The sequence below is a fragment of the Lithobates pipiens genome, unplaced genomic scaffold, assembly GCF_037356315.1.
Source record: "Lithobates pipiens isolate NorthernLeopardFrog02 unplaced genomic scaffold, aLitPip1_a1.2 Scaffold_22, whole genome shotgun sequence".
Taxonomy (NCBI): domain Eukaryota; kingdom Metazoa; phylum Chordata; class Amphibia; order Anura; family Ranidae; genus Lithobates; species Lithobates pipiens.
Genome location: NW_027507784.1, coordinates 62,456,387 through 62,479,169, shown reverse-complemented (window position 1 = coordinate 62,479,169; position 22,783 = coordinate 62,456,387). Strand labels below are relative to the sequence as shown.

General features: G+C 42.5%; 1 protein-coding gene across 3 annotated transcripts in view; it reads left to right on the top strand.

Annotated features, from left to right (window-relative positions):
• Positions 1-22,783, top strand: part of GALNT13 (polypeptide N-acetylgalactosaminyltransferase 13) — a 538,975-nt gene that overhangs the window by 437,568 nt on the left and 78,624 nt on the right. For all 3 annotated transcript variants that reach the window (XM_077447668.1, XM_077447666.1, XM_077447667.1), the window contains exons 8-9: positions 12,319-12,458; positions 21,068-21,166. In XM_077447668.1, the coding sequence (XP_077303794.1) occupies positions 12,319-12,458; positions 21,068-21,166 (239 nt within the window). The remainder of the gene's footprint in view (positions 1-12,318; positions 12,459-21,067; positions 21,167-22,783) is intronic.

Sequence of the window (22,783 nt, the reverse complement as noted above, 5' to 3'; positions counted from 1 at the left end):
TGTTAAAAAAAAAAAACTTTTATTTGCTTCGTTGTTGTATTTTAATAAGTTTGCATAACCTAACAACACCAGAGAAGAAAACAACCTAAGCCTGCTAATGTAAATTTAATGGGTTTTCATCCCAAGTCTGTCCTCTAAGAGATAAATAAAGGATCTGAAAGAATGAAACATCAAAAAAGATTAAAAAGAACAAAGAAGCATGGATTAGAATGCCAAACACAAATCAATGAGCAATGCAATGAGGGGGAATGGTGATCGTGTTTGTAGTTTACAGCCTCCGTTGTATCGGCAGATTTTGTGGCCATGTAGCTGATTAATAAACATCGTGTTGACATTTAAGTTGGTCTGTAATGCTTATGCCTCATACACACGATCGGACTTCCCGCCAACAAAAACTTGGAATTTTGTCCAAAGGGTGTTGGCTCAAACTTATCTTGCATACACACGGTCACACAAATGCTGGCCAACAATCACGAATGTAGTGACGTACTACGTGGGTTTTCAGCTCTTTAGCGCCACCTTTTGGGCTCCTTCTGCTAATTTCGTGTTAGTAGAAGTTTGGTGAGTGTTGATTTGCGCTTTTCTTTTCACATTTTTCATTTCACGATTTTCATTTTGTGCTTTTCAGTTAGTTTCTGAACGCCTGTTCATCAACCAGACATGTTGGGGAATCGGAGGAGATAATGTGTTATTTATTATTGGCCCTGGAGTTATTGCTTTGACATTATTTTTTTGGTTGAATAATGATTTGATTTGGTATATTTTCTATATTTTTGGATGCATAGAATGCACTTTTTGGTTAAGTTCTATTGGCAGATAGCATGTCTAATTTTATTTGTTTTCTTCTTTGGGAGAATTTGACAGGCAGCATTGACATGCTGAGCTACATTTGTGTATATGAACCCCTCCGGCTGTCATGTTAGGCTTTGAGTGAGCACTTGGGGGGATTGAAACCTTATGCAGCGTACACACGGTTAGATTTTACGACGGAAAATGTTCAATGGGAACTCCTTGTCAGAAATTCCGACCATGTGTAGGCTCCATCAGACATTTTCCATCAGAATTTCCGGCACACAAAATTTGAGATCTGGATCTCAAATTTTCCGACAACAAAATCCGTTGTCGGAAATTCCGATAGTGTGTAGACAATTCTGGCGCACAGAGTTCTACGCATGCTCGAAATCAAGCAGAAGAGCCGCACTGGCTATTGAACTTAATTTTTCTCGGCTCGTCATATGTGTTGTATGTCACCACGTTCTTGACGTTCGGAATTTCCGACAACATTGTGTGACCGTGTGTATGCAGGACAAGTTTGAGCTAACATCTGTCAGAAAAAATCCCATGAGTTTTGTTGTCGGAATGTCCGATCATGTGTACGCGGCCTTAGCCTTGTTGTGGGCTGACAACACAAAGTTTTTTGGGGGTTTTTTTTGTGGGCCCGAGTGGTGTCAGTCCTGCCCATTTCTTTTGCTAAACTAATTAACCAGTTGCCCTCCAGAAGATTTACTCCCCTTCTTGACCAGGCCATTTTATGAGATACGGCACTGCATAACTTTAACTGACAATTGCGCGGTCATGTACCCAAATAAAAATTGATGTCCTTATTTCCCACAAATAGAGCTTTCTTTTGGTGGTATTTGATCAACTCTGCTGTTTTTATTTTTTGCCCTATAAACAAGAAAAGACAATTCTGAAAAATATATATATATTTTTGTTTTACTTTCTGCTATAAAACAAATATATAAAAAAAACAAATTGAAATTTCCTCTTAAATTTAGGCCAATGTATATAATGCTACATATTTTTGGTAAAAAAAATACCAATAATCGTATATTGATTGGTTTGCGCAAAAGTTGTAGTGTCTCCAAACTATTGGATATATTTATTTTTTTAATTTTTTTTACTAGTAAAAATTGGTGACTTATAGCAGGACTGCGATATTGTGGCAGATAAAGCAGACACATTTGACACTTTTTGGGGACCGGTGACACTACACAAATACAGTAATCAGTGCTAAAAATATGCACTGTCACTGTACTAATGACACTGGCTGGGAAGGCTGGCAAGGCAGTAACATCAAGGGCCAAAAGGACCAAATGTGTTCCTAGCCAGTGCTTGTGTACTGTGGGGGAGGTGCTTTTACTAAGGGAAGGCATAGATCTGTGTCTGTGCTTTGCAGGAACACAAGATCAATGCCTTCTCTACTGACAGAACGGTGATCTGCCTTGTTTACAGGTTGCCATTCTGTCTATGTACTGAACAATCGGTGGGTGCCGGCAGGCATCGAGTTTGCCCATCGCTGGCCTCCTGCTGTGTGTGATGCGAGCCTCAGACCTGGAGGTGTTGGATCACGTACTAGGTACATGATCTGGAGCAGCCGTGCCACTTCACCCCGTATATCTAAGTTATACTGCTGGCAAGTGGTGAAACCTCTCCCCTAACCTGTTTTATCGTTATGTAGTACTAAGATCAGAACTAGAAAGACTAATTAGACTCATTGAGATAACACAGAAAGTCTACACAATATACAGACATTTTTGAATTTCTAACAAGAATCAACAATTTTTTATTTTTTTTGCATTTATCAGTCAGATATAACCAAAAACGTATAATCCTATATTTACCAGACTAAAGGTAGCAAATAAGAGTTGTTGTCATTGTTGGGGTTTACATAAACTTTTTTTTTTTTTTTTTTCTTTTTTTTTTTTTTTGCATCGGAGGACAGCCAGCAATTTGTACTGATTACAGCAGCCGCCGTGGCACGGATGCCCCATATTACTAACCAGTTTATTGTCACCACTTGTGTGAAATTGGCTGGGCTGCTGAACCATCATATGCATTTATTTATTTATTTATTTATTTTTATTTTTTTAATACTTAAGTTCTTTTTATTTATTTTACTTCATACAGAAAAAAAAAAAAAAAAAAAAGATAGAAGTTTCATAAAATAAAAACAGGTTATATGCCGAGCGGTAACAAAGATATTTCTTTTGTTGAGTAGTTTCAGCATTTTCTGTTTTCATTTAACCAGCATTTTTTTTTTATTACTCCCTCCTCCCCTCCCCCCCTCCAACCCGACCCCCCCCCCCCTCCAGGTTGAACACAAGCTTCCAATCTTACCCTCCGTAGTTTTAAATTACCCTATTCTTCATCCATTTTTTATTGATCAGATGGGTACCCTATTTCATTCAACCATGGCCTCCATATTTTCTCAAACCTGCTAAGGTTTCCCCTGCGTATGTATGTAGTCTTCTCTTTCCAAATTAAATCATTAATAACTTGGGTCCATTCACTCAAAAGAGGCGCTCTCTCAGACTGCCATTTCTGCGCGATCAATTTCCGCGCCTGAAATAAACACCGTATAACTGCCAACGTAGTGTTTTTTTGTTCTCCCGTTATTTTCGTATATATCCTAAAATACAGGTTTTGGGGTCTAGATCCAGCTTAGTCCCAAAGGTTTTATTTATGATTTCTACTATTCCTTCCCAATATCGAAAAAGCTTTGGGCACCTCCACATCATGTGTATAAGATCCCCATATCCTCGGCATCTAGGGCAGTCGGCGTCCATCCTCCTTCCAAATAGTAGCAGTCTCTTAGGAGTGAAATAGGCCCTATATATCAACATTAAATGTGATACTTTCTGTGACGGGGAGACCGATACCCATGGTCCTAGTTCCAATATTCTCTTCCACTGTTCCTCTGTGATTTCACCTATATCCTCCTCCCACTTCTTCTTTTGCTTAACTAGGCCTGGTTCTATTTCAGAGGTCTTACATAGTAATTCATAAAGGGCGGATATAGCTCCCTGGGGTTTATCTATTTTCATTATCTCCTGGGGTAGGGATATCTTATCCCATTCAGGTATCTGTGGGCCAAACTGCGCTGTCAGGGCGTGCCGAAGCTGCAAATATCGGTAAAATGTTTTTTGCGGTACATCAAATTCCCTTTTTAAGTCCATAAATGTTTTCAAAGTTCTACCATCATATATTTGACTTAACCTAATTATACCCTTCTTCTCCCAGGTACTGATTTTCCCAATTGACAGTACTTCTTGCAAATTCATATTATCCTATAATGGGGTATATTCTGACCATCCTTTACATCCCAGCATCTTTTTTACCGTTCTCCATACTTTGCTTACCATGTTTGTTATGGGGTCCTTACGGTGAAAAGAACTTGCCTCTAGTACCTCCACCACGGTTTTATGTGGGGCTCCTATCAGCATTGCACTGCCATTTGGGTTAACCTCCCCCTCCTGATCACAACCCACCAGGTGTTGCAGCTGAGCTGCTAAATAATAATTCCTGGGGCTAGGCACCGCTAATCCCCCCCTGTCTGTTGGCTGCTGTAATGCCTGGAGTCGAATTCTCGCCTTCCCCCCTTCCAGATTAACTTCCGGAAGAGGGTCTCAAATTTTTTAAACCACTTTTTCCCTATCCACACTGGGGCATTGTGCAGGACATATAACAATTGTGGCAGCCATATCATCTTTATCAGACTGCATCTGCCCGCTACTGACAGTGGGAGTCGACTCCAGGCATCACAGCTTCGCTTAAATTTACCCATTAACGGGACCAAGTTTTTATCAACATACTGCTCTAGGTCAGCTGTTAAATATATGCCGAGGTATTTCATTACCTCTACCACCTCTAACCGCGGTATCCCCGTTGCGATTCCCACGCCTGGATTATCTAATTGAAGCAGCTTTGACTTCCCCCAATTTATTATTAGGCCCGAAAATCCTCCAAAGTTTTCCACTAATTTAATTGCCCTTACCAGAGATTGACCAGTGTCCCCTAAAAATAGGAGAACATCGTCCGCATATAATGCGATCCTTTCCTCCCTGCCCTCTTCCATTTGAAACCCTAATATCCCCGGTTCTGATCTAATAGCAATCGCTAATGGCTCCATTGCGATAGCAAAGAGCATTGGGGAAAGTGGGCACCCCTGCCTTGTCCCTCTGCCCATTTCTATCCTTTCAGATTGTTCTTTATTTATTCTTACTCTCGCACTGGGGGCACTATACATCATTTTAATCCATCCGATGAGTGTGGGACCAAACCCACACCCCTCCAGGATACGCCACAAGTACTCCCATTCTAAGCTGTCGAAGGCCTTTGTCATGTCCAAGGACAGGATGGCCCTCGAACCCACACCCACCGGAGGGGCCTGAATGTTTAAAAATGCCCTTCTTATATTCATACTGGTTGATCGCCCTGAAATGAAGCCTGTCTGATCTATATGTATAAGCCTCTTAATTACCTTATTTAACCTATTTGACAGTGCCTTAGCTAAAATTTTAGCGTCCGAGCATAGGAGTGATATCGGCCTATACGAGGCTACCTCTTGGGGATCTTTCCCTTCCTTAGGTATCACAATAATGGTCGCCTCCCTCATAGATGCGGGTAGTCTCCCCTCTAATTTTGCCCCCTTTAAAGTCCTAAGTAATTCTGGAAGTAAGATTTCACTATATTTTTTATATATCTCCACCGGGAGGCCATCTGGCCCTGGAGATTTTTGATTGGCCATACCTAACACCGCCTGCTGTATCTCACTCAAAGTTAAAGGGGCTTCCAAATCCTCCCTCTCCTCTTGTGTGAGGGTTGGGAGTTTCACTTTCTCCAGAAAAGCACCCATATCTTCTTCGTTTCTCTGACCTCGAGTTCTATATAGGTCCTCATAAAAGGCCCTAAATGTTTCTACTATCTCCTTCCCATTTGTGAGGACTGTCTCGTTCGTAGACTTAATCACTGGAATTATAGATGGGGGGGAGTTAGTTTTTACTAACTGAGCCAGCATCCTACCCACACTCTCTCCTTCTCCAAAATAACGTTGCTTCTGAAATAACCGCTTATTTTCTTCCCCTTTTATAATTAATGATCTACACCCCTGCTGTTTATTCAACCATATCCCTTTCTTTTCATAAGTGGGCTCTTTAACATAGTTCTCCTCTGCCTCTATTACTTCCTTCCTAATCTTTTCCTCCCAACTCCTATTTTTCTGTTTAATTTTAGCTACCTGATGGATCAAAATGCCTCTGACATACGCTTTTAGTGTGTCCCATGTTATGTTAGCTGGGGCCGTATCTATATTAAATACTAAGAACTCTTTTATTCTAATTGGAATTTCTTCTACGTCCGTCAGTAATTCCAGCCAAAATGGACTAATTCTCCAGCCCCCCGCTATTAATCTTTTTTTTCCCCCTATACTCAATGCTATTTTCAGTAGTGAGTGATCCAATATCCCTCTAGGCAAATACTCTATATTCCTTACATCTTGCAGTGCTTCCTCGTTACCCAGGGCCAGATCTATTCTGGAGAGTGTCGAATGTGAACTTGAAAAACAAGAATATTGCTTAACGTTCACATTCCTCACTCTCCACATGTCTAACAGTCCCACTTCCCTCAGGAAGTGACTCAATCTTGTTGACCCTGTCTCTCCCAATTGGCGTTTAATGAGGAATCTATCAGTCCATCTGTCGAGCACTTCATTAAAGTCCCCCAGCATTATAACTGGAACCTCCTCCTTGTTCACCAAGAAGTCCATAAGTCTGTACACCACCTCCATCTTAAACGGGGGCGGTACATAGACACCCGCTAAAACATAAGGTTTATCCTCCAAACTACCATATAAAAAAACATAACGACCGAGTTCATCAATACTGGCCTGTCTGCTGGAGAACCTCACACCCGTTCCTATCATCACGCTCACTCCTCTCGAGTAAGATGTATAAGTGGAATGATACTGATTTTGGTACCTCCTATTTTTAAGTTGGGGTATGGTTGATTTTGTTAAATGTGTCTCCTGCAGACAAGCCAGTCCGATCCCATGCCTCTCCAACATCGAGAAGACCGCCGCTCGTTTAATTGGGCTCCCCAGGCCTCTTATATTCCAGGAGGCAACGTTAAGTATTTTATCCTGCATTATTCAACATAAAAAAACAATAAGGTGAACAAAAGGATGAGAATACACTATACGTGCTCCATCCCCAACCTCCTAAATTACAAAATCCCCACAAGTGTATCATCTTTATAATATTAACTTCTGAGTTAACTACTGTTTGTGCACCCGCTATACAGTGTTCAACCTTCAACTTCTTATAATCCCCTAACTCGAAAATTACTTGATCCAATCCTCCCTCTCTCCCTTTCCACCCATTCCTGACAATCCCCTCCCACCCCACCCCCCCAACCCTCCACCTATCTAGGCACTCCCCCAGGGGGGTACACATGGCCTTCTCACGCTCCTCCCTACCATCCTTTCCTTCCTTCCCTTCCCCACTCTTATGACCTTCTTCCTCCACCGAGGAAGATACAAAAACCAAAAGTGATAATAAACAAGTGACAAAAATTACCACAACCTTTAACCCTGTCTCCCCTTCTATCAATGTTTCATACTTCATTTAAACCACTCTCAACTCTCTCCCCGTGCTCCAAAAAAGATGCTCAATAACAAAAAATGAAACATAAGAAGTCCCGCTCCCCCCCTCACCCCTCCCCCACCCCCCTAACATATCTATAATGACTCTTTGTTAGCCTCCAACCATAAGACTACATCACCCGGGGATTCAAACAGCTGTATTCCCCCCAGCGCCGCTATTCGCAAACGCGCTTGGTATAAAAGGGCGTATGTAATCCCATGGGACCGTAAGGTACGTTTAACCTCTAAGAACTCAGCCCTACGCCTCTGTAATTCTGGTGAGTAATCTGGAAAGAAGGAGATCTTCACACCATCATGCATAACATTGCCCAAGTCTCTTGCCCTACGCATCAATACCACTTTGTCATTATAGTTGAAAAATTTCAGGATCATTGGCCTGGGACGACCCCCCGTAGGTGGGGGCTTAAAAGGGACTCGTGCGCCCTTTCTATTGAAAAAAAAAGCTGAGAATTTTTCTCTACCAAACTTTTCTATAAACCATGATTCTAAGAATCTTATAGGATCAGGGCCTTCACATCCCTCGGGTAGTCCCAGCATCCTTATGTTATCTCTGCGGAGTCTATTTTCTATTTCATCCATTCTGGTAGATTGGTTGACTAGTTGTTTCCTCATACTATTAACTTCTTGCTGCACTGGGTACAGATCATCTTCCATTTGACTTATCCTTGTTTCTAGCAGTGCTGTTCTTTCTGCTGCTTTTTGCATTTCCTGTCTAATCAATGACAGCTCCTCCTTCATACTCTTAAACTGACCACATAACTCTCCCAATGACGTTTTGCATACGTTAATGGCTTGAAGAACCTCTCTTAGGGTTGGGTCCTCCTCGACGGGGGGAATACTCTTAGCAATAATTTCCGTATCACCATGGGTTGCCCCTTGACGTTTACTTGCATTCTTTAGGCCTGGTGCACCAGTAGTATTTAATGCTGAGGGTTGACCCTGGCTTTTTCTATCCACTGAGCCCCCCTGTTGCGGCTTCACTTGTGTAGGTTGGCCCAATAGTATCGATTGCTCTCCCTTTATTGGAGACTGACCTTGTGTGCGAGTGTATCGCTCTAATTTTGCTGCAGCTGCTTGTGCTACTTGTGAGTTATTTTCTTTTGAGGAGCGAGGATGTTGTATCCCTTCATTCTCCACTAGCACATGTTCCTCTCCTCGGCGCCTTGACATCTTTTATTCAGGATTACTACCAAAGTCACTACTAAGGTAGAGGCTTTTAATCAGTAAGGGCAACACAATTACAGTGATAGTAGAGAAAAAAAAAAAAGAAAACCATTATTATGGTCCAAAGAACCTTAGGAAGATAAGGTGAATGTTTCCTTAACACCTCAAAGGGAGCCCGGGCAAGAGGGAGGGGGGGGGGGAGACTATAACGGAGGAGGGGGGGACAAGAAAAACCCGTATGCTGGGTTGGGTAACTAGATATGCATCCAGCCAAAATCAGTCATTTTTCCCTCGTTAAAAACTTAGCTCAGTACCGATATCTTTGTGAACAGGGTATACCTCGCTTATGCGATTTCAAAAAAAAAAAAAAGAAGAAGAAAAACCCCAACAGTTCAAACATTCACACAGACCTTGTACTTTATGATTCTCAGATCGGATTGTCCGTTATTAACCAGCTTGGGGTACTTAGAGGTGGTGAGATATCAATCCGCCCAATATGTGAGTTGGAGTCTCCCTTAATACACAGCGCTAGTATATACACATGCAACTCTTCTTACCACTGAGCAGCTGGGTCTGGGGTCTGGAATGGAGGGGACAGATATCCCCTTTCGTTGCTATTAATTATACTGGCTCCTCTGTCTTCGTCCAGTCCCCCCAGTCCCCCTTCACATACCTCAGGGCTTTTGATAGTTTGAGCTCTCCTCCACACCACAGCCTTTCACAACTCCTCTCACCACTCTCAACGTGTACCCCAAGGCAGTACCCGACCGTAACGCCTCCCGCGGGTGTCTCTCGTACAGCGTGTCCTTACATCGGCGTGCTTCGACGGGGCTCGGCCACTTCCGGTGTATTTCGGAATGCCTCGGCTCCCCTCGGCGAGTTCCGGATTCTCCACTGTCTCCTCACTTTTACCCGAGTCCCGCCAGTCACCGCTCCACTCAGCCGCTCAACCGCTCCGTCTTCCCAGCCACTGTATGCGGAGCATCGGAGACACAGGGAGAGAGCCTGTCAGAACCTCATTCACATCTCCGCACACGCCCTCCGCACCTTGCACATCGGGTTTACATAAACTTTAATCAGTTCAAGACTGCCCACTGCACTAATACTGCGACAGGGCAAAAATGCCCCAGCTGTGCTGGCATTCGCTAAAGCACAAACTGATCAGCAGGTACTGGCCAATGATTTATGGGCAGGACCTGCTGATCGGCTGAGCAAATGACAGAAGAGAGCCCTGTGTTAGTAAACAACACTGCACTCTCAACAGAGTGCAGCGACATGGTTTTTATTTTTATATTTTATCTCCCTGCAAAGCAGGTCAAGGCAGCAGACTTTACAAATGTTAGACTTTCTAGGCAGACATTTAACCCTTTGATTGCCACTATATGTTTCTTTTCCAGCCAGTGTCATTAGTACAGTGACAGTGTTTATTATTAGCACTGATCACTGAATTAGTGTCAATGGAAATGGCTGTGGAATTTAGTCTAGTACACATAGGAGGTTATTTACGAAAAGGAAGTGCACTTGGAAGTGCAGTCGCTCTAAATCTAAGGGGTAGATCTGAAATGAGTGGAAGCTCTGCTGGTTTTATCATCCAATCATGTGCAAGATAAAATGCTGTTTTTTTTTTTCCTTGCATGTCCCCCTCGGATCTACAGAGACTTTACTTACAGTGCAAAGTGGATTTTTCTTTATTAAATAACCCCCATAGTGGGGTTGATTAATTAAAGGCAAATAGGCTGTGCGCTTTGCAAAGTGCAGTTGCTCCAGAGCTTAGTAAATGAAGTAAAGCTTCACTTTGCAAAGAATACCCAATCACGTTCAAGGAAAATAAAAATAAAAACAGCAGTTTTGCTTGCACATGATTGGATGATGGAAGTCAGCAGAGCTTCTACTCATTTACTAAGTTGTGGAGCAACTGCACTTTCAGAGTGCACAGTCGATTTGCCTTTAGTAAATAAACCTCAAAGTGTCAGTTATTGTCAGATTGTCCGCTGCATTTCACATCACATTCCCACTATAAGTCTCTAATTACTGCCAATACTAGTAAAAATATATATATAGTATATGAACTTTTGTTTGCAGATGCTATAACTTTCCCACAAACCATTAATATACACCTATTGGGATTTTTTTTACCAAAGACATGTAGCAGAATACATTTTAGCCTAAATTTATTAATATTTTTTTTCTTATCTGGATATGTTTTATACTAGAAAATAAAAAATATTGGGTTTTCTTTTCAAAATTGTTGTCTTTTTTCCATTATATAATAAAAAAATTTAATTTAAATTTAATAAAAACAAAAACCCAGAGGTGATCAATTACTACCAAAAGAAAACTCTATTTGTGTGGAAAAAAATTAAATAAATTTCATTAGGGTACAGTGTTGCATGACCGCACAATTACCAGTTAAAGTAGCATGGTTCTAAATAGGAAACATGCCCTGGTCATGAAGGGCGTAACCTTCTGGAGCTTAAGTGGCTAACCACTTGCCAACCAGCCACCGCAGTTGTACTGCAGCCGAATGGCACGGCTGGGCGAAACAACGTTATGTAACATCGCTTCGCCATGTAGCCACTAGGGGGCACGCGCACACCACCAGAGGCACGCCCCCCCCTCCCGAGCTGATGCTAGTTCCCGGCGGTTTCAATCACCGCTGGGCTCCCGCGATCGCCGCTGAGAGTACGGAGAACCCAGATCTATGTGCGTAAACACACAGTTTCCAGTTCTCTGAGGGAAGAACTGACATATCGTCTGTTCATACACAGTATGAACAGCGATCTGTTACCTTCCCTGCACTGTCCCCATCCCACTTCAGTTAGAACACAAACTAGGATACACTTAACCCCTTAACGGCTCCTTAGTGTTAACCCCTTCACTGCCAGTGACATTTTTACAGTAATCAATGCATTTTTAATCGTACTGATCGCTGTATTAATGCCAATGGTCCAAAAATGTCTCAAAATTGTCTGATGTGTCCGCTATAATGTCGCAGTCATGATAAAAATCGCAGATCACCGCCATTACTAGTAAAAAATAATAATAATAATAATAAAAATGCTATAAATCTATCCCCTATTTTGTAGCTGCTATAACTTTTGCACAAACCAATCAATATATGTATATTATGTATATATATTTTTTACCAACAATATGTAGAAGAATACATATCGGCCTAAACTGAGGGAAAAAAAATTGTTATATATATTTTGGGGGTATTTATTATAGCAAAAAGTAAAAAATAATGTTTTTTTTTTTTTTCGAAATTGTCGGTCTTTTTTTGTTTATAGCACAAAAAATAAAAATCGCAGAGGTGATCAAATGCCACCAAAAGAAAGCTCTATTTGTGGGAAAAAAAGGACGTCAATTTTGTTTGGGAGCCACGTCGCACGACCGCGCAATTGTCAGTTAAAGCGACGCAGTGCCGAATCACAAAAAGTGCTCTGGTCGGGAAGGGGGTAAAATCTTCCAGGGCTAAAGTGGTTAAAGAAGAACTTTTTCATCCATTAACCTTCTATAACTCTTCATTTGACTCTAGTAAACTGAAATCTCATTGGTTTTTGGGCATTATATCACTTTGCAGCGATTCGCAGCACTTCCTCCTTGAATGAGGCTGAAAGTTAATCAGAGCAGCTCTGCAAAGGAACATTAAACTTGCTGACACATTGCCTAGGGAAGATTATTAAATAAAAGCTGTCCTCCCAATGTTCCAGGTGTTGTCAAGGTTGATTACGGTGACGTGTCAGAGAGGAAGGCTCTTCGAGAAAAACTGAAGTGTCATCCATTTTCCTGGTACCTTGAAACAATCTATCCAGACTCCCAGATTCCAAGGCGTTATTTTTCACTTGGTGAGGTATGATTTCTTACCCTTTTCATTAAATACTTCATTTCTCCTTTTTTGGTAATCAAAAAAAAAAAATGTAACGGAACGACTCATTTGGGTACTCATGCTTTGTCATGGAATAGAGATACATGATAAATACATTAATTATTGTACAGGCCTATCCCACTTTTAAATACACAATGGGGTTTATTTACTAAAGCAGGAAAGTGCAAAATCAGGCTCACTTCTGCATAGAAACCAATGAGCTTCTAACCCCAGCTTGTTCAATTAAGCTTTGGTAATAAAACCTGGAAGCTGATTGGTTTCTATGCAGAAATTTGCCTGATTTTGCACTTTCCAGCTTTAGTAAATAAACCCCATTGTGTACTTAAAAGTGGGGTATGCCTGTAATGTGGTTACAAATACTTTGCAACAGAATAAAAACAATAAAACATGTAGTCCGCTTTTGTTGATAGAAAAACAATCCTTTCTGGGTGATCAAGGTGCATTACAGAAGGAAGTTTCAACAAACTCAACAGATTTCTACCTTTTGTTGCTCTGAAGAAATGTCTGTTTGCAGTCTGATTCTGAATGGAAAGATTTTATTCATTGTAATCATCCGGTGCATTCTCAGTGCTCTGAGAGAAGTTGCAGGGCGGCATCATAGGTGTGGCCTGGGCACACCCCACACCCCAGTGCACACCTTACATGCGCATTAGCACTCTGTGCCGGCAGGGAGATTGGAAAGCTCTCCCACTGATCTCTGCCATAAAAGTGTATATCTGTGTGTGTGTATGTATATATATATATATATATATATATATATATATATACAGTATCTCACAGAGTACACCACTCACATTTTTGTAAATATTTTATTCTATATTTTCATGTGACAACACTGCAGAAATGACACTTTGCTACTATGTAAAGTAGTGAGTGTACAGCTTGTATAACAAGCTGTACACTCAAAATAACTCAACACACAGCCATTAATGTCTAAACTGCTGGCGACAAAAGTGAGTACAGCCCTAAGTGAAAATGTCCAAATTGGGCTCAACGTGTCAATATTGTGTGTGGCCACCATTATTTTCCAGGACTGCCTTAACCATCTTGGGCATGTAGTTCACCAGAGCTTCACAGGTTGCCACTGGAGTCCTCTTCCACTCCTCCATGATGACATCAAGGAGCTGGTGGATGTTAGAGACCTTGCGCTCCTTCACCTTCTGTTTGAGGTTGTCCCACAGATGCTCAATAGGGTTTAGGTTTACAGACATGCTTGGCCAGTCCATCACCTTTTACCCTCAGCTTCTTTAGCAAGGCAGTGGTCATATTGGAGGTGTGTTTGGGGTCGTTATCATGTTGGAATACTGCCCTGTGCCCAGTCTCTGTAGGGAAAAGATCATGCTCTGCTTCAGTGTGTCACAGTACATGTTGGCATTCATGGTTCCCTCAATGATCTGTAGCTCCCCAGTGCCGGCAGCACTCATGCAGCCCCAGACCATGACACTCCCACCACCATGCTTGACTGTAAGCAAGACACACTTGTACTTCTTACCTGGTTGTCGCCACACACGCTTGACACCATCTAAACCAAATAACTTTATCTTGGTCTCATCAGACCACAGGACATGGTTCCAGTAATTCATGTACTTGTCTGCTTGTGCATCATCTTTAGAAGAGGCTTCCTTCTGGGATGACAGCCATGCAGACCAATTTGATGCAGTGTGTGGCGTACGGTCTGAGCACTGACAGGTTGACCCCCCCACCCCTTCAACCTCTGAAGCAATGCTGGCAGCACTGATATGTCTATTTCCCAAAGGTAACCTCTGGATATGAGGCTGAGCACGTGCACTCAACTTCTTTGGTCGACCATGGCGAGGCCTGTTCTGAGTGGACCTTGTCCTGTTAAACCTCAGTATGGTCTTGGCCACAGTGCTGCAGCTCAGTTTCAGGGTCTTGGCAATCTTCTTACAGCCTAGGTTATCTTTATATAGAGAAACAATTCTTTTTTTCAGATCCTCAGAGAGTTCTCAGAGAGCTCTTTACCATGAGGTGCCATGTTGCCAACTTCCAGTGACCAATATGAGAGAGTAAGAGTGATAACACCAAATTTAACACACCTGCTCCCTATTCACATCTGAGACCTTGTAACACGAACAACTCACATCACAACGGGGAGGGGAAATGGCTAATTGGGCCCAATTCTGACATTTTATCTTTTGGGGTGTACTCACTTTAGTTGCAGTGGTTTAGGCTGCTTTCACACTGGGGCGGTATTCAGGCGTTACAGCGCTAAAAATAGCGCCTGTGTAACGCCTGAAAAAAACCGGCCCCTTTAACTCCAGTGTGAAAGCCGGAGGGCTTTCACACTGGAGCGATGCGCTGGCAGGACGGTGAAAAAAGTCCTGCTAGCCGCATCTTTGCAGCGGTGAAGGAGCGGTGTATTCACCGCTCCTAAACCGCTCCTACCCATTGAAATCAATGGGACACCGCGGCAATACCGCCGGCAAAGCGCCGCTACAGCGGCGCTTTGCGGGCGGGTTTAACCCCTTTTCGGCCGCTAGCGGGGGTTAAAACCACCCCGCTAGCGCCCGCACAACGCCGCTAAAACGACGGTAAAGCGCCGCTAAAAATAGCGGCACTTTACCGCTGCCGCCGCTCCCGCTGCAGTGTGAAAGCAGCCTTAGACATTAATGGCAGTGTGTTGAGTTATTTTGAGGGGACAGCAAATTTACACTGATATACAAGCTGTACACTCACTACTTTACATTGTAGCAAAGTGTCATTTCTTCAGTGTTGTCACATCAAAAGATAAATATAAAAATAAAGTATTTACAAATATGTGAGGGGTGTACTCACTTTTGTGAGATAGTGTATATACTCATGTGTGTTTGAACTTTGGCGTGCACACCCTGATGCTTGTATCTTAGGGGTTGATTTACTAAGCTCTGGAGCAACTACACTTGCAGAGTGCAAAGTGCACAGTTTATTTGCATTTAGTAAATCAACCTCAATGTGTCAAACACCTGGGAGTCCAAAAACCTTGTGGGATCCAATATGACAACCTTTGTCTGCAATTTCCTACTGAACATTGAGGACACACTTCATGTGAGATCCCAGTAGGGCTCTTTAACCCTGATGGTAATGTATATTGCAAAGTGCACAGTCTTTAGTAAATCAACCTCATAGTGCCCACTGTTTGGGAAATGAATGAGCCAATTGCACAAGCAGGAAATTACATTTCTAGGGGCATTCTATACACCAACAGTATACCAAGGGCCTTCGGGTAGCCTTATTGCATAGCATTTTTCTGAAAATTACAGTGCTGCAGATTGAAAAGGACAAGTAATAATAGCATTTAACATTTAAGTATAGCATGGCTTGTGTAATAATTTTATATGCTTTATTACTTTTTATTTGCTATATATTTTCTACAAAAGTTACCCTCTAAACTAAGGTTTTCACATGCAAGGTAAGGATTTGTTGTATGTTAAAGTAGAAATTCAGTAATTTTTTTCAACTTCCCACCTATTAAATCTTTTGCCTCTTTTGTTTTAACTTGGGAAAACATTTTTTTTCTGCCAGTAAATACCTTATACAGCCCCCTTCCTGTTTCTAGTCTGGAAAAAAGCCTAGGCTTATGACATCATGCACAGCTCTCTTTCTCTCTCACTCTAGTGAGAGTTTGCCAGGAAGGAAGGGGGGATGAGTCCAAAGAGGGCCAATGAGAGTTGCAGAGCTGGGGGTGTGTTTCTGTGTAAATCTAGGAAGTGAACAGACAGCAGCTTCAGCTGCCCACAGTTAAAATGAGGAAATTGCTGGGTCTGCATCCCTTTAGATGTGATTTTCCTTAGGGAATATCTCACATTGAAGGGGATTCCCAAAATTTGACTTCTGGGAAAATCAGTAAGCCAATCACACAAGCAAGAAATTACATTTCTGGGGGAGTTCTGTACACTATTTGTATACAGAATGCCTCCAGGTTGCCATATTGCTTCGCATATTTCAAAACATTACAACAAATACCGAGTTTACAAAATGAAAAGGAAAGATAATTAAAAAAAAAATCAATTACAATATGACTTGTGTCTCAATTGTATATGCTATATTATTTTTGATTTATGTTGCTCTCAAATTAACATAAATAGTAAAGCATTAAAGTGGTTGTAAACCCTTACAAACCACTTTGACCTACAGGTAAGCCTAGATTAAGGCTTACCTGTAGGTCCAAGAAATATCTCCCAAACCTCCACGGTTTAGGAGATATTTGCCCGAAGACGGGCACCGCTGTCTACGGCGCATGCACCGTAGACAGCGGCACGCAGGCGCACTGAGCGTGGCATCGTCGATGACGAAGATGCCGCACAATGCTGCGCATCTCGGCTCCCGTGCGCATGCGCGGGAGTGACGTCATTGTGGCTTCGCCGAATGACAGCGGCGGAGCTACGAGACCCCACCGAGAAGATGGATGCGGTGGACTACAGGGGACAGCGGTGACTTCGCTGGCTCCTGTGTCAGGTAAGTGACACATAATGGGCTACTATGCGATGCATAGTAGTCCATTATGCTTTACCTTTGCAGGGAATGAAAGAGGAAGTAAACTCATCAGGGTTTACTTCTTCTTTAAATCCTAATAACTTAACCAATACCAGTTAGGAAAGAACATAATCCAGAAAAGATGAGAAAACAAGTTAGCCTTTAATCGAAATGTAGGCCCAGGCCCTGACAATACCACCACCCTACTCCTACACAAAAAACAAATTAAAACTATATATACAGCGTGGAAAATAAGTATTTGATCCCCTGCAGATATTGTAGGTTTGCCCACTTGCAAAGAAATTAAGGGTCTATATGTTTTGGATCATTGTTATGCAGAAGGACCCATCCATGATCCATCTTTAGTCTTCTGGCTGAGGGAAGAAGGTTCTCATCCAAGATTTTACAATGCATGGCCCCATCCATTGGCCCCTCAATGTGGCAAAGTCGATATGTACCTTTTAGCACTACCGTGCTTGAGTGTAGGGACGGTGTTCTTAGGGTCATAGTCAGCATTTTTCTTCCTCAAAACACGGTGAGTTCTCCTCAAGAAGGAACATGTACATTCATGCCAATGAACATCTAAATGATTCAGAGAAGGATTGGAAAAACATGCTGACTATGACCCTAAAAACACCATCCCTACAGTCAAGCACAGAGTTTCTCTGCTAAAAGTACAGACTGACTTTGACCATTCAGAGGCCAATGGACAGGGCCATGTATTGTAAAATTATGGATGAGAACCTTCTTCCCTCAGCGAGACCACTGAAGATGGGCCGTGGATGGGTCTTCCAATGACAATGGCCCAAAACATACCTCCAAGGCAACAAAGGAGTGGCTCAAGAAGAAGCACATTAAAGAGGAAGTAAACCCTGGTGAGTTTACTTCCTCTTTCATTCCCTGAAAAGGCAAAGCATAATGGACTACTATGCATCGCATAGTAGTCCATTATGTGTCACTTACCTGACACAGGAGCCAGCGAAGTCACCGCTGTCCCCTGTAGTCCGGCGCATCCATCTTCTCGTGGGGTCTCGCAGCTCCGCCGCTGCGAAGCCGCGATGATGTCACTCCCGCGCATGCGCACGGGAGCCGACACGCGCGGCATCTTCGTCATTGATGATGCCGCGCTCAGTGCGCCTGCGCGCCGCTGTCTACGGCGCATGGTGTCGATGCAATTAAACTGCAAACAACTGCATAATAAATGCAGATTTCCATTTTTTTTTAAACAGATTGCCTAATGTCTATAGAGGAAAAAAATATTACACGTTCAAATTTTTTAAGCTGTGGCAGAGATAAGGACTTTTATAGTCAAAGATTCAGAAAAATAACTGATTTACCCCATGCAGTTGCCAAACCTTCTATGTGAGGCTATTTGAAGCTTTCCAATAGTAGGTAATGAATAGATCTGCCAACTAATTTATTCTTGCTCAGACATCACACCATCTTTCACAAACAAGGCCCCTAGTGTTTAATTATGTTGTAATTTGTTCCTAGTTTAGTATAGTGACTCTGCAGTAAAGAATGTGATTTAACATTTCCTTCGTAAAAATACATTTGCTGTATTTGCAGTATTGACATCATTCTACTAGGAATATAGCCGGGAAATATTAACGCAAGCAAAGCAAATCTAAAAAAAAAACAAGCCATCTGTTAAAAAAAAAAAAAAAACTATTATACCTGAAAAAACGGAGTACTTTCCTGCTGCCCATTTCTCAAAAACACCATTCCTTTCAAGTAATGTGCTGCACTGAAGACTGCTGGGAAACTGACACGTCCAGGTGTGTCAATTTGGGAAAATGCCAATCTTAAGCAGTTACTGGATTGTCATTGGAGCAAGCAGGGCTTTTAGTCATCCCACCACAGGGGTCACTGTGGCTGAATTTTCATGCTGTAGACTTGCAGAGCTCTTGCTGTAGACTCAGAACTGCAACTTTGCTCTTTCTAGAGACTTGCCACTCTAATTTTCTACAAATTGGAAAAGTGTCAACTAGAACTTGTGCTTCAAGTGCTCTGCAAGTGTACAACTCGCCAGTGAAAATATGCAGCAAGTTAACAGACTTACAACTCAACACTGCCACAAATTTATGGCAAGTTATCCTTGCTATCTGCGGTGAAACATCAGAAAGAAGAAATCTCTCCAAAGTGAGGGAAAATCTCTTATGCCGCGTACACACGATCGGAATTCTCATCTGAAAAAGCTCTGATGGTTTTCCCAATAGAATTCCGATGGAATTCGGCTCAAGCTGTCTTGCATACACACAATCACATCAAATTCCGATCATTTATAACACGGTGACATACAACATGTACGACGTGACTAGAAAAAGGAAGTTCAATAGTCAGTAGCCAATAGCTTCTGTCTCGTAGTTGAATCTGAGCATGCGTGATTTTTGGCGTGTCGGAATTGCATACACATGATCGGAATTACCGATAGAAAGTTTTTCCGTCGGGAAAATTGAGAATATGCTATCAATTTTTGGCTGGCGGAAATTTGGACAACTAAATTGGAGCATACACACGGTCGCATTTTCCGATGAAAAGCTCTCATCAGTCTTTTTCTGGCCAGAATTCCGATCGTGTGTACGCGGCATTAGATATTTTACACCAGGTATTAGAGGTAAAACCTCAAACATTTTATATTTACTATAACTCTCTGAACCAGCACAATTGTCACAAGATGAAGCTTAGAGGGATAAAAGTCCCCAATGGGGACACAGACAACAGTGAAAACACAAGGGCTCTAAACTTTCCATATTTTATCCAACATGAAAAGTTTGCTGAACAAAGATCATTTCGTTTTTTTAAAGATTCAATGACCATCACCCAATCCGCCAATAACTACTGTATCGGAACCCAGTTGTATGTTTACTATATGTGCTACTCAGAACTTCTGCAGACACCCCCAAACCAATCATTGACGGAGATTTGATAATTTAAGACTGCTTTTACTAGCTGATTGCTTTTGTTTCTCCCCAAATAGGGCAGCACTGATCAAGAAGATAAAAAAAGATTGATCGAACATTTGGATCCAAAAGATGCTGTAGAAATTTTTTTATTGTCATGAGCCTGACAAAATTACAATGATGATCATTTCATGAAGGCCTCTTAACCCCTTTAGGGAAAGAGAGCCCTGACTGATGGGGACATGACCAGGGCAGGTTAAAGTGACTGAGGGGTCACTAAATATTGGTTGGGAAGTGGGTTGGGCTGGGCCTGAGCTCGACAAAAGTGTTGCCCCCAAGAAGTCCGGATCCTTCTGGAAGCGTAGTTTGGAAGAGCTGCCCACCCTCCCGCTCTATTTTTCATTGGTATGTCACAGCTTGCTGCGGTTTCTTGACCTTGCAAGCAAAGAATGGCTGTTATGGGGATATGCTCTTGATGGAAATGGGAAGCAGACGGCCTGTCCAGCACTTATGGTAAAGACAGGCCCCTTCTTATCTCCTTCCCCTCCTTTTGGAATTATGTGCTCACTGTATACCTATGACAGGCACGGTTTTGAAGTATTCAGATGTTATGTGTTGGATTTAAATAAATCTGTGGCCTTGCCCTTTCCAACTTAACAGTTATATATGTGTTATTCATTGGGACGAAGGGGCAAGGGTTAAAAGGCGGTTATACAGATACTTTACAGTTTATAGTTCCTGAGCTCATTGCACCTCAGCAGTCACACGCTTCACACAAAAAGAACCGTGCTTGTTCACAAGTTGTTGAAATGCATCAACTGATCATCATTGCAATTTTGTCTGACTCGTGACAATAAAGAAATTTCTACAGCATCTTTTGGATTCAAGTGTGCAATCAATCTTTTCTTCTCTTCTTGATATTGCCCATGGCGATGAGCCGGGATGAGTACCTTGAACCAGGTGTGTCCATTTTTTTGTGCAACCTTGTTCTGTTTCCATAGAGCAGCACTGAACAGTGTTTGTACAGGACATACGTATTCGATTTCCACCAGTCTGTTGATATACGTTAAGGCCACTGTTATTCTCCAGAACTATTCTGCACCAGTCTCCACCTAATGTCTTGAAACGTCCCCACATGTAAATTCTTCATGATCTAGATTGAATACACTCATAATTTGATTATATGTTTCATTTTAGATACGAAATGTGGAAACCAACCAATGTCTAGATAATATGGGCCGTAAAGAGAATGAAAAAGTTGGCATATTCAATTGCCATGGCATGGGAGGAAACCAGGTAAGCTCATACTCTAGTCCGCGAGTAGTTGCATTAAAAATATTACCAAAAGTATTGGGACACCTGCCTTAACATGCACATGAACTTCAATGGCATCCCAGTCTTAGTCCGTAGGGTTCAATATTGAGTTGGCCCACCTGTTGCAGCTATAACAACTTTTCTGGGAAGGCTGTTCACAAGGTTTAGGAGTGTGTCTATTAAGCCTCATACACACGGTCGGACTTTGTACAAACTTTTCTGTGGACTTTTGTACAAAGGGCGTGGTCCACAAGTTTGTATTGCATACACACGGTCGGACTTTTTGACAACAAACACGAACGTAATGACGTCACAACGTACTGACGCCGCTTCAAAAGAGGACGTTCAATGACTCCAGCGCCACCTTTGGTGAACTTCTGTATTGTAGTCTGATCTTTTGCATTGGTTCTGAGCATGCGTGTTTGTACCTTGTACAAAAGTCCGATGCTTTTGCATACACACGGTCGGACTTTGCTCCATCGGACTTTTGTTGCCAGAAAGTTTGTCCGTTCGCACAGCCAACAAAAGTCCGATGAAAACAGAAAAAGTTTGTCCGATGGAGCGTACACACAGTCGGATGTTGCTCCAAAACAGCTAATTTGCATGTTTGTTGCCAAAAAGTCCGACCGTGTGTACGGGCCTTTAGAATGTTCGACCATTCTTCCAGAAGGCACTGATGTTGGCTTGCAGTCTCCGCTGTAATTCATTACAAAGGTGTTCTATCGGGTTAAGGTAAGAACTCTGTGCAGGCCAGTCAAGTTCCTCCTCCCCAATCTTGCTCATTCATGACTTTATGGACCTTGCTTTGTGCACTGGTGCGCAGTCATGTTGGAACAGGAAGGGGCCATCCCCGAACTGACTCCTTAAGAGTTCCTTTCACTGGAACTAAGGGGCCAAGTCCAACCCTTGGAAAACAACCCCACACCATAATCCCCCCTCCATCAAATGATTTGGACCAGTGCACAAAGCATGGTCTAATGAAGACATATATGAATGAGTTTGGGGTGGAGAAACTTGACTGGCCTGCACAGATTCACAGATAAAACATGGAGAACAATGAGCAGAAGTGTTATCACCAAATCTCATTCCAAATCAAGTGAGACTAGCAGTCAGAGGTCAATTCACACTACAGTTATGCAGATATGAGACTAACACCCCTTTCACACCAGGGCGTTTTGCAGGCAGTATAGCGCTAGAGGGCTTTTACACTACAGCGGTGCGCTGGCAGGACGTCAGAAAAAAGGCTTCTTTGGAGCAGTGAAGGAGCGGTGTGTTTACCGCTCCTCCACCGCTGCTCCCCATTGAAATCAATGGGACAGCGCTGTAATACCGCCGGCAAAACGCCGCTATTGCGGCGTATTGCCGGCGGTTTTAACCCTTTCGCGGCCGCTAGCGGGGGGTAAAAGCGCCCCGCTAGCGGCCGAAATGCACCGCAAATCCGGCGGTAAAACGCTAAAAATAGCAGCGTTTTACCGCTGACGCAATGGGCGGTGGGGTGTGAAAGGGGTCTTAAGGTACAGAAATGCCTAGACACAGGAAGTACATTACAAATTTTCAGGAGGAATGCAGGACAAAAAGGTACATTTTTCAGGGCACTGC